Source organism: Rhinolophus sinicus, linkage group LG01, assembly GCF_036562045.2.
Source record: "Rhinolophus sinicus isolate RSC01 linkage group LG01, ASM3656204v1, whole genome shotgun sequence".
NCBI classification, from domain to species: domain Eukaryota; kingdom Metazoa; phylum Chordata; class Mammalia; order Chiroptera; family Rhinolophidae; genus Rhinolophus; species Rhinolophus sinicus.
Genome location: NC_133751.1, coordinates 9919551 through 9932258, shown reverse-complemented (window position 1 = coordinate 9932258; position 12708 = coordinate 9919551). Strand labels below are relative to the sequence as shown.

The window sequence follows — 12708 nt, the reverse complement described above, 5'->3', positions numbered from 1 at the left end:
ATTTCATCACACATTTTCACAAAGGTGGCCAATTTCAAAAGAGTTCCACAAAAAGGAAATAAAATGCAAGTCCAAGAGTAAAGCTGTATGTTGCCAAATACGCTGCTGTCAGCTAGCCCAGCAGGCTCCCGACTGTGCCCTGATGACCCTGTTCTTTCATTCGTGGTCTTCCCCCATTTATTCCCTTTCTGCCCCCGTCCTTCCGTGCTGGGCCCACCTTGGGAGCACAGAGAAGACTCAAATCCTTCCAGATGGCATCAAAGTAGCAACAGCGCAGGCTCAGGCTCAGGCTCAGAAAGTGGGCTTCCCCGCCCCCCACAAACCCAGTTTCTGAGGTTACTTCCTCCTACAGCTCACGGCCTGTCCCAGAGCCAAACCCACAGGCCATTGAGAAATGTGGGACGTTTGTCTTTTCCCTCCGCATTGTCTGGCAACATTATCTCCCAAAGCCCCACTCCTTCCTTTATCCAGGCCCCTTCTAACTCGACCCTTAAAATCTGTTTTCAAAAACGGGTTAAAAGCTTCACCTGTACTTTAGAAGCTATTAAGAAAGCAAAAGTTTAAACTAAAGAGAGTAATCTTCGAATTGTGCGACCTCCAAGTATCAGGGAGCAGCGGGAAAGGAGGGCGTGGGGCTAGGGGGCTCCAAGCTGGGCGCGAGGCCCACGCTGGGCCTTGGGTGTTGCGCGGTCTCTTCCGAAGCGCCGCAAGCTCCCCGAAGGTGGGCATCTGGAGGGGTTCCATCTCCGCCCCTCCTCTGTGCCAGGCCCAGATCCGCCTCGGTGGGGCCCGGCTCGGCCTCCGCAGAGGCCCGGCCTGGACCGCGCGGGGCGCTGCGGATCGAGGAAGTTCGGGACGCGGTTCCCAGGAGCGTTGCCAGGGGAGGTGGCTGGAAGCGCCGGGGAAAGTCCCCGGCGGTGGGCAGGGAGCCGCCGGGCGGGGCGCCGGGACGGGTGAAGGGTGCCGGGCGCCGCAGCGGAGCGGGACTCCCTGCCCCCGCCGCTCGGGAAGAGGCGGGCCCTGCGCACGCCATGGCCGCCGCAGCGGCAACGTGAGCGCCTCCGCGGACCCCGCGCCTGGGCCGGGGCGCGGCCGGAGCCCCGCCGAGCCTGCGGCGCCGAGAGGCCCCCGGCCATGCGGCCGCCGCCACTCCTGTTGCTGTCGCTGCTACTGCTGCTCGGCGGCCGCGGCGTCGCGGCGCCCCCGGCAGGTAAGCGGGGCCTAGGGCCCACCGAGGCGTCACCACAGCGGGTGGGAGTCCGCAGGGCGCCGCGAATGGGTGGGGTTCTCGGCGAGCCCCGATCGGGTGGGGTTTCCGCGAGGAGCCCGGAGCTGGTGGCCGAGCCACAGGGAGCTCCAAACGGTTGAGAATATGCAAGGGAGCCCCAATCGGGTGGAGTCCTGAGGGCCCGTACAGGGGGCTCCGCGGGGAGCCCGCAGTGGAGGGGGCCAGCAGGGAGCCCGAAGCAGTGGACGGCGGGGAGTTCCGGGCGGCCTCCTGGCACGGAGCCGGCGGACCCGGAGGGCTCGGGACGGCCGTCGCCCGTCGCGGTGTCCTGGCCCTTAGGACACCCTTCTAGGGAAGGAGGACACTCCCACGGCCCCTGCATGAATCTGGACACGCTGCTACCCCTCCTGTTCCCCACTCCGCGCCGCTGCACCCTACGTGCGCTGCGGTCCCCGAACTTCTCAAAATGAACAAAGGAAGAACCGAGTCCAGGGCTCGGGAGAGGGCAGACGCTGCTGGCCACACATTCTTCATCCTGGCGACTGAACGTCCTGCTTGGCGTGGCCTCGCCAGTGGCCCGAGCTAGAAGCGGAACCCAGGTCTGCCTTCCTTGCCGCTTCGTGCCAAAGCGGTCAGCCAGGGGCAGGGACGTATGTCTTGGAGTAGTGACGACGACTTGGCCCTACTGTGTTCCGGATATGTTTGATAGTGGGTGTGAAATCCAAATTGTCAGTATCCTAGGATCAGATAGATGGAGGCAGCCCTCAGGACAAGACCCACAAATATCTGGACCTCGAGTTGTGTCGGGATGGGGAGGGTGCCACTGAACCAGACTTAATCCCCAGCTCTGCTCCCATCCAAACAGCCCTTTACCTGGGCTCTGCCTCCTTACCTCTGACACTACCTGACCATACTTACAAGCCAAATATAAATTTAAAAAAGAAGAAAGAAAGAAAGGGGGAAAAAGAGCTCCGTGATAGAGGTGTAGGTGGGAGAACATTCTCTCCGTGTATGTGTGTGCGTTTTCCTGGGTTCTTTCCCTTGGAGAGACTGATATCATAGGTTGGGTAGCACTTTAGAAGTTTCCTCCCACCTGAAGTCTCAAGGTGTTGTGGAGTTTGTTTCTTCTACCAGCATATCTTGCAGAGGCCCTTAAATGCCAAAGCTCCTTGGTAAGAGGAGCTGTGCTTATGTGGATGCTGTGCCTGGTTCAGTGGTTTTCCTCTGGAAGTTGGCCAGATGTGTTTAATCCTGACCCCACCCCTTCCCACCTTCAAGTGTTGTGCAACCTAGGTCTGCACCCTCCCTGGGCCTCCTTCAGGGGAGATTTGGGGATTGGCAAAATGTTGGTAATTAACCCAAGCTGGGTGATGGGCATTGGTGGTAATTTATACCAGTGCCATACCTGACTAGTGGTGGTCTGTGAACTGTTTGTGATTCCTCTGCACCAGCCCAGAGGTTGAGAGAATATTTAGAAAACTGCAGTTTGACATTTGCCGACACCCAAGGCCATGTCCATCTCTCTAGTAATTGCCTTTTATTGGATTCTGCAAAAGTCTGGGTCTGTGTGATGATTGGAAATAAACTGGCTCTTCACCATAGACCCTTTGAAACGAAGCCTCATGTTATAGTAACCTTTATTTTTGTGACTATTGGAAATTTTTCGTAATAAATGATTTAAAAATTGATATTTTTTTAAAAAGAAACTCTTTGTTAGTGAAAACATAAAGTGAAAATAATTACCGTGAGTATATAGTAAATGGGTAATAGAAAAAATTTCCACACGTTTCCATAATTTACAAGCCCTTCAGTAATCATGAAATTGATTTTATGGTGAGAGAGAAAAAAAAGGTATTGGAAGCAAATTTTAAAAAGGGAGACTTACAATGTCTACCCGTTAGAGTTATTATAGGGATAACATGGAAAATATTGGTCTTGAACCGGTCTGTAGTGGTGCTTTAAGTGGCGGCCATTTGCTTTGGATAGAAAACTAATCAACAGCACTTTAGTGCAGCAAGTCAAGTGACTCTTTAGTAATTTAATCACCTGAGTGTTGAAGTATTAAGGCTTCTATTGGTAATTGTTGTAGATGTTACTTAATTTTCCAGTGGATTGGATCTGTACTTGTGCCACAGAATTTTATTACCATGATTTGTTGACTTGAGCATCCAAAGCTTCTAATGTGCTTAGAGACCACTGAGAAAGACAGTAAATCTCCAATTGCAAATGAATACACACAAGTAACTCCTGTTTGTCATAGTCCCAGTTGTTGAAACTACTCAGTAGCTGGAAGGTTTTGGTTGGGCAAACTCTGTAAATGACAGTCATAGTTGCTATTTATTGGGCTACTCTCCTACGTCAGCCAAGGTGCTAAGTGCTTTATGTACATTATCTTTCTTAATTTTCTCAGCAGTTCTTTTGAGTAGGTAACAGCCTCATTTTCCTCCAAAAGAAACAAAACCATGCTCTTTTGGAAGAGACGATCTGGGTGAATAAGCTCATGTACAGTATTTACTGATAAGAACAACTTCCTAGTTATGGCTGAGGATTCAGGGAATTTTTTTTTTTTTTTTTTTTTTTTTTCTCACCTGCAGGGTGCTGGAGGTGGGCTCATTGATATTCATCATAATGACCCATCTATGGAAAGTTCCTGAAGGGTCTTCCATTGTCAAGATTAAATGATTAATTTTAATAACTGTACTTTATTATCTGTAGGTGATGATGTGTTAATCAGCTATGATGCTAAGACCCAGGGTAGCCTATTCTTAAATATGGATAACATCTCAAACGCCTGGATCTGCCTGGATCCAGGGTGGATTAGACGGCAGGTTGGGACAGGAAGGCAGAATAGAAGGAGCTGAGGTGGTGAGGTGCAGAGGACACACTTGACTCCTAGATTCTCTCTTCTTACCATTAACAATTTATGAATCATTGCCGCCAGACCACGGAGAAAGAAGGAAGAGTGGGGTTTTGTACAGCCTAGTTAGAGGACTGTGAACTTTCATCTCGTAGGAGCTGGGGTGTCATTAAAGCCTGGCATCCGTTTGCGGGGACTGTATTCATTTCCTGTTGTTGCTGTAACAAAAGACCACCAACTTGATACCTTAAACATACTTCCTGTCCCCACACACTTTTGTTACCTGGAGGTCAGAAGTCTTGATGCAGGTTTCACTGGGCTAAAATCAAGCTGTTGGTAGGGATGCATTGATGCATTCCTATCTGGAGGTGCTAGCAGGGAGAATCATTTCCTTGCCTTTTCCAGCTTCTAGAGAAACACCTTTGTAATGCCATTGGGTCCACCCAGATATTCCAGGATAATCTCCCTATTTTTAGCATCTTCTGATTAGGAACCTAAATTTCACTGCAACCTTAATTCAACATTGCCATGGAACCTAATATATTCGCAGGACACAGACATCTTGGGGGGGACCACTATTCTGCCTTCAACAGGGTCAGACCATTGAACACAGTGCTCAGCTCAGGGCTGGGCGTCCTGTTGGGGGTCACTAAAGGGAGTGTCTGGGTAACTGGTTGGGCCAGCCATTCATCGGGACACCCTGCAATCATCACGTCATAAAAATTACACTGAGGCAGCAGTGTCTCCTTTGCCTTTCGTTTGTGGTCTTGCATTTGCCCCGTCCTGGGAGAGATGGTTATCGTTTCACTCTTCATGAGGAAACAGGCTCAGGTAGAGTCTTGGCAGGATCCCGGGGCTAGAGTTGGCAGGATCAGGATTCCTTTGTCCATAAATTCTGTTCTCTTCCCACTGAGCCTTCGTGAACACCATTGACAGCAAGAGCTTTGCCCCTAAACGTACTGATGTTAGAGCCATCCAGATAAGTCCGTGGTCCAGAGTTATCCACCCACTCCCTGCCCCAGCCTCCAAGACCAGAGAAAAGGGAGGACTTAAGCATAAAGTAAGGAAGGGCAAAGAGCCTGAGCTTTGTGTGTGGCCCAATGAAAGTTGAGGACACAAGAAACTGCTACATAATCTCTGAAGGAGATTGAGTGGCTGCTCTTCCAGACACTGGGGATAAAACAGCCCCCAAATCTACCACCACCAGCCTTCCTAGAGCTCACTGTGTCAGTGTCTGGGGGAGACTGGATAAGCTGCTAGCGGTGACCGGAGGCCACGCTCATGCGGTGCTCACACTGTCCTCAGCACTGCACGTAAGAGGAAGTCTTCATTCCCTGTCACCGCCTTTTGAAGTCTGTACTGCCATCCCCATTTTACAGACGAGACAACAGATGCACAAAGAGATTAAACAACTTGCCCAACCTCCCCCAGGGAGTGTGTGGCTTTGGACCCAGGTAGTCTAGTTCTGGAATCCATGCTTCTAACCACTGTGGTGTAAAGAAAGGTGGTGGGAAAGCAGGAATGGGGAGCCCTGTGCCCTAGGCATTGTACGCAGGAAACAGCTGGTAAAGTGGCACCTGAGCGGAGACCTGAAGGGTAGAGAGCCATGGACTAGCGGGAAAGAAGGTTCCAGAGAAAGGGAGCAGCAAGGGAGGTATGAGGTGGGAATATTTCCAGCATTTCCCAGAAACTAGGAGACCATTGGGCCGGAATAAAGGGAGTGAGGCCCCTCAAGGATGGGCCTTCTGCGTGTGACAAGGCAATTGTTATGAGTGGGCAAGCTTTGGTACTTCACTGGAAATCCACAGTTCGAAGACTTGTTTTCTTCTCTGAATGTGGTGAGACAGGGGATTCCAAGATCAAAACTGTGGCTCCTCTCGCCCACGCCTCAATAAGAATGAAAGTTGAAGAAAGTGGAAGGCTCCTCTGTGACAAGGCTGCCCTTTTGGTCCACATGTTGGTGGGGCTGGAAGCCCTTCCTTCATCACTGGGTACCTTGGTGATTCCTTTCTTAGCTGAATGTCCAGATTGGGGAGATGGGGGGGGGCCAGGAAGGATGGAGGGAGAGGAAATTACTGCTGACTCCTCCCCGGAGATGGAGAGATGCTGAAGGGGCACTGTGGCAGGCAGAATCCCCAAAGATGTCCACATGCTAAGCCCCAGAACCTGTGACTATTACCTTACATGGCAAATGGGACTTTGCAGATGTGACTTAATTAAGGATCCTGTGATGGGGCAGTGACCCTGGATTGTTGGGCTCCGTGGACCCAGTATAACCACAGGGGCCTTGAAAGATGGAAGAGGGAGGCAGAAGAGTCAGAACCAGAGAGACGGCAGCACAAGAAGGACTCAGCCCAGCACTGCTGGGGGAAGGGGCCACGAGCCAAAGAATGTGAGCAGCTTCCGGAAGCTGGAAAAAGCAAGCTACCATTTCTCCTCTAGAGCTTCCAGAAGGAACGCAGTCCTGCTGACACCTTGACATTAGCCCAGTGAGACCTGTTTCAAGCCTCTGACCTCCAGAACTGTAAGAGCATAAATCTGGGTTAAGACACTGAATTTATGGTAATTTATTTCAGCATCAATAGGAAACTAATACAGGCAGTAAAAGGAGTTCTGAGGTTCTTTGATGGGTGCCTAGTTCTAACCAAGTGCTCACCACTGGGGCGCTGCACAGCCCTCCTGGAAGCAGGACGTCAGTGCTCAGCTCAGTTTGGGGGTCCTCTGGGCCATAGCAGCCACGGTGAGCAGGACGTGCCCGCCCAGGAGAGCAGCCTCCCCCCACACTCTGTCTGTCTGCCTTTGGCCCTGGCCTTCGTGCGGCCTGGTATGAACTGAGAGAAGTGGTGGTTAGCCCGTTCAGTAAAGATCGGGAATGAAGGTGTGCCCAAGCTTGGCGCTGTGGAGATGAGGGGCATTCCGTCAGGAAGCAGTGGCCACAGACGCTTGGTAATGCCTGTCAGGAGAGCTGGCAGGCCAGGCTGTGGGCTCCAGTCCTGTTCTACATTGATGCACTTACTGAAAATGTGTGGTTTGAATTTCCTGCTTTGAATTCCGGAACAACATGGTTCCCCAACCTTGCTTCCCACCTTCTGGGCGTTTCTCATTAATCTTTCAATCTCAGAGAAACTCATCATTAGTATTTTCTTACTGGAGAGTGGGCTCTTGAGCTTGTAGTCTCTGGCCCAGTCCTGTAAAGTATCTGCCTAGAGATTGTGTCATCAGACTTCTATGTGCATGAGAATCAGCTGGGAAGCTTGTTGATAATGCAGATTTCCTGGTCTGGGGTGGGACCTGGGAATCTGCCTTTTAACTGGGAAGCCCAGAAGACAGCTCTCACCCCCACTTATGTGTGTGGGTTTTGCATACCTGGGGTGGTGTGTGTGTGTGTAGGTTTACCACATAACTCCCTTCATATTGAGTCTGGGGCTAATGCATGTCACATGGCCACCAATTTAATCTTCACTGTAGCCTGTGGAATGTATTATTATTTACCCTTGTTCCTGAAGAAGAAACTGGGGTCTGCCTGTTACCTGCCCAGTCACGTACACTCACTAAAAGTGGGACAGGCATTGTAGTCTGGCCAGACTCCGGCACCCAGGACCTGGAACCGACAATGGAAAGGCAGCCCCGAGCCCCTCTTTTTTCCCACGGACTGTGCTGATGGCTCCATCTTTAGTCAAAGGTGGGGTGAGAGCCAGGGAGATCATGCCATTTCTGCACTTGAACAAAAACTGAATTGTATAAATGGTTTGGCACTGTGTATTTAAATATGTTTGTAATTGATTTTTCTCCTTTTGACCCTCCCTTTCTCTCCCACCTCTTCCACCTTCTTTTGTTCTTTGTCCTTTTCAAGACTCTCTTTCCCAGCTGCCTGCCCCTCAAAACCCGAAGATTCACCTGCACAAAACCAAGCAGGTTCTGAGTTGGGAGCCAGTGTCCCTGGACAATGACACAAGGCCAGTGGTCTACCGGGTGCAGTACAAATAGTAAGCCTGATGTTTGTGTTGGCGTCCTTACGGGAGCGGTGGGGGAGCTGTGGAACCCTAGGCCAGCTGCTCTTCCTGCCTCTCAGCAGGATTGTAAGCAAACCCATGGGAAGCAGATAGTTCTCCCCCATTTTTAAAATCTCTGAGGACAGATTTCACAACCCCCTACTCATTTGCAAACCATATGGCTTCTTAGTTTGGGGGAAGTTCATTCTCTCAATGGTTTCAGGATAGGAAGGGCTTTCTGTCTTGGAAGGGCTGGAGGCACCTGGAGTCTTCATCTTCAGGTTTAAAAATCTGGCTTCTTTCACCTGATTGGCCACATTTGGCCTCACAAGGAATTTATTCATTTAATTACTATCAGTTCTCAGGTTTTAACCGGGTTTTCTATTTTGCATATTATTCTGGTTCCTCATTCTATATCTCACCTCTTTTTCAAGCTTTTATGTAACACATGTAGGAAGTAGAAAGACAAAACCCAAGTCCTGAAGTGTTATTTGTTTACTTTGTTAAATGTATTAATTGAAGACTAAGGCTAATTGAAGACTAATTGGCTAAGTCACTTTATGTTACTAAAACAAAATTGAAAGAAATGGTAATGCTCAGTGCTTATGAGAATGTGGCTGGTAGATACAATGCTGGATGAGGGTCAATTAGCACAGCCCTCTTAGAAAGTAGTTCTACACATTTAGTCATGGACACGTCAATGTTATTTTTATACTAAGCAGATAATACAACCCCCCACCATCAGAAAAAAAACCTTATATTCGTGAAGGTGTACATTAAAATGTGTATTCAGGTCCATCAACAGAAAAGTGGCAAACTGTGTCATGTGAACTTATAGTTGTATATTAGGCAATCACTAAAAAAGATCATTGTGTGTCAGCCGGTAGTGTTTGCAACTATGTAAAATCTAGACTGTCTTTGGTCAAGAAAACTTTTAGGCAGTTAATTTGTCAGAGGAGTGTGTTCCAGATGATTTGTTTTTCTTCTTTAAATGTCCATTGTAACAATATGTGCTAAATAGCAATAGATTCTAAACTGAGACTTGGGGGTTATCTCTGAATCATATTTATCTGTTCCTCAAGTAATTATAAGTTACAGACACGATCATCTCTAATAAATTGGTCAGTCCACTGGGACCAGCAGGACCCAGTGGAAAATGAAACTGTGGGGCCCCTTGTTCACAAATCATTAAGAATTTCAAGATGGCATCAACAGAGCACCAAACCAGTGCCCTCCCAGAGCAGGGCTTTGTGACACTGCGCAGGTCACAGGCCTGAAGCTGGCCCTACTCGGCATTTCATACACAATATCCTACAGCTAAACAAGATTTCAGTAAGAGGAAGTCACAGACGATTTACTGACTGGCACTCCTTAACCTTGAATAGGGAAGTAACATTTGCGGGGTGACAGTGCCTATAAATATTAGAAATACTTTTTCAAAACTTTTGACAGTTTCACACCACAGACGTGTTTCACGTTGTTTTCTTTTCAGAAAGTATTTTGTGGATAATTTGTCAGGATAGAGATTGGTTTGGGTGAAAGAAACAAAGGATGGGGTGACTGTGAATGTCCCTGTTTGGAGAAGTTGAGGGGTCCCGAAATACTGAAACTGAAGTTGATTTTGTTTTTGTTTCCAATTGCAGATTTGATGATGGAAGAGGGCTTTGCTTTTGTTTTGTTTTATATACTTTTACATGTTTGGGACATTTTTGTTACATTAAATAATTTAATTTTGAGACTTGTGGGACTTAAAACTCTCTATCCTGTTTATCTACAGTGAAGCATTCCTATAATTATAAATGAAGATGCCTCTCTTTTGTGACAGTCACAGTAGCAAAGCCAAAATTACATCGAGCACTTTGTGGGAAAATTTATATCAGGGGTTGCAGATAGTGTGGCCTACAGGCTGTGTTTGGCCCACAGTGTTTAAATTTCTTTCCCCAATTACTGCCAACATTAAAAAATTTGGGGGTTTCACTTAAAAAGAAAAAAAAACAAGTTTTGTTTTTTTCCTGAAAATACAGACAAGCAGCAGGGCCCTTCTGGGTCACGCCCCATTTGGCCTGCTGCCAGTCCAGTCTTCTTAAAACATTTTTTTAATTTCATTTTTTTCTGACTTTAATAGCAATACATGTCCTCTATAGAAAATCTGGAAAAACCCATAAAAGTTGGAAGAATAAAATTAAAACACCCTGTTGTCCTACAGTCTAAGAATAATCACTATACTCGTTTTAGTGTATTTCTCTAAGACTTTTTTCTAAATGCATGCACTTGTTTGAAAACGTACTGGAGGTGTGTGTGTGAAAATGAAACAAAACGAGGTTTAATGTTTGGGTCCTGCATCCTTTTCTTTTTTCAACATAGTACGTGTATGAGCAGTTTTTTCATATGATTAATTCTGGGTAAATATTTTTATTGCATGTCGTCCATTTTTGGAAGTGATCTAACAGAGGCTGAACAGTGAGGCTTTAGTTGCCACGTGGTGCTTACTTGGCACCAGGCCCCTGGCCCAGCCGTCGTCCCGAAGGCCACTTGTTCCACCTTCATGGCAACTCTGATCGGCAGATACTGTAGTTTATCTCCGTTTTATAGATGAGAGTCAGGAATGGAGAAGTGAAGTAACTGGGATTTGAACCCAGGTAATTCGGCTCCAAAGTCCATGTTTTTAACCGCTATCCTATGCTCTCTCTCAGGAGGAGGGTTGCTTTGAAAATTAGGTAAATTCAGGGATAGAGGCAATTCCCAGTGGGTGCATTCATTGCAAGGAGGAGCCAGGACGACTTTCTGAGTAAGGCTCAGGCTGGCTGAGCAGACAGGACCCAGGACTAGAAGCCGTGAGTCTAGTGACGGGCAGTGTCCTGCCCTTGAGGCCATGCTCCTTGTTCACTTACATGAGGCCAGCGCCACCTTTCTTTCCCCTCTGCCTGTAGCCGGGGAGGCAGCCTTCCAGAATTCAGCTTCCTGTCCCACTCTTCCCTCCCCCAAAACTGCTGGTCTTCGTGTGCCAGCTGTCATTTCCATTTGGACGGCTTGGTCCCCTTTAAACTCCTTTTCTGAAAAACATTTTTAAAACGTACTTCTGAGAAAGGGGCAAGTTTGGAGGAGAGGAGGAGAGAGGGTGGTACGTGGTTGTTGATTCCACAGGGAATGAGCCTTTGAAATACAGGGAGCCTTTTGGCCAAGTTCAACAGCTAGGATAGGTGGGGAGGTCAGACTATCTTTAAGTGTTCGTATACCTTGAAAAAGAAATCACCCCTGCTGAAGCATGCCCCCCAGCCTGAAATCGGGGCCTGTGGTTTGGGATCCCCCTCCCCAATAGGGTCTGTGACCCTAGGCCTTGGAGGTGTGTGAATATGGTGGATGTCTTCTGTGGAAGCCCTGGTTATGCATCTTGAAGTGGCTTTCATCTTGTCACTTGCCACTTCAACAGAAGATAAAAGTCCCCAGCCAGGGTCAGAGTTACCCTTAGAAGCACGTGTGTGAAAGGTTGGTGGCAGTGCCCCCCAGTGTTGCTGTCCATGGCATAGCCTCTCCCTAGAGGGGGACACTGCCCACTGCCCCCCACTGAGGCTACTAGCAGCCACCTCCCTGGCCTTTCTCAAGTCTGTCACCTAAAACAAGGACAGAGGTCAAAGCTGGAAACCAGAGTCCCATGTGGGGATGAGGCGTTCGGACTCTGGGGACTGCATTGTCACCTCCAAGGCTGCACGGCCTTATATTTGGCAGGGTTTTCATACGGGCGAAGCAAAACTGTCTTTGCATGGGCAGCTCTGGGGCGAAAGCCAGCTCCACAGTAGCAGGACGCATGAGTGTGGTTAGTGTGAACACAGTATCCCCTTTAAGCTACAGGCTTACAGAGGCTCCGTGTCAAGCACTGAAATCGGTTAGAGCCGCCATTCTGTTGTCTGTATCTATGCCTTCGTTTTTGTTTGTTTTGTTTGTTCATCAGTTACTTTTTGTTTTATATTCCACATATGAGTGAAATCACAGGGCTTTTATCCTTTTCCATCTGACTTATTTCACTAAGTTAATAAAAAAAAAAAAAACTTTAAAAAAATTGGCCGTAGGACAGAATTGGGAGAAAATGTGTGCAAACCACGAAGCTGATAAGTGACCTGTAGCCAGAATGTACAGACTCCTTACAACTGAACAAGTAAAAGACAAATAACCCAATTAAAATGCGGACAAAGGATTTGAATAGACAGTTTTCCAAAGAAGAAATACAAATGGCCAACAAGTACATGAAAATATGCTCAGCATTATTCCTCATCAGGGAACTGCAGATCAAAACCACAGCACACCCCCTGGGGTGGCTATAAGAACAAAGGCGTAATAGCAAATGTTGATAAGGATGTGAAGAAGTTGGAACCCTCAGACATTTCAGGCAGGCATATAAAATGGTGCAGACTCCTGGAAAAATAGTTACAAACAGTTACCACGTGACCTAGCAATTCCACTCCTAGGTATGTACACGCAGAGAATGAAACCAGAAGAACTTGTATGTGAATATTCTTAGCATTATTCACAATAGCCAAAGAATGGGAAAAACTCACCACATGTCCATCAACAGATGAGTGGGTAAACAAACATGGTATATTCCTACTGTGAGATAGTGTTTGGCCACAGAAGGG

The 12708-nt window shown here is 47.9% G+C and overlaps 1 protein-coding gene across 1 annotated transcript in view; it reads left to right on the top strand.

The window, feature by feature from the left end:
- Nucleotides 1-424: 424 nt before the first annotated feature.
- IFNGR2 (interferon gamma receptor 2) overlaps nucleotides 425-12708 on the top strand; it is a 24920-nt gene continuing 12636 nt past the window's right edge. The window contains exons 1-2 of the mRNA XM_019730214.2: nucleotides 425-1210; nucleotides 7939-8071. Of these exons, the coding sequence (XP_019585773.2) occupies nucleotides 1135-1210; nucleotides 7939-8071 (209 nt within the window). The 5' untranslated portion in view covers nucleotides 425-1134. The remainder of the gene's footprint in view (nucleotides 1211-7938; nucleotides 8072-12708) is intronic.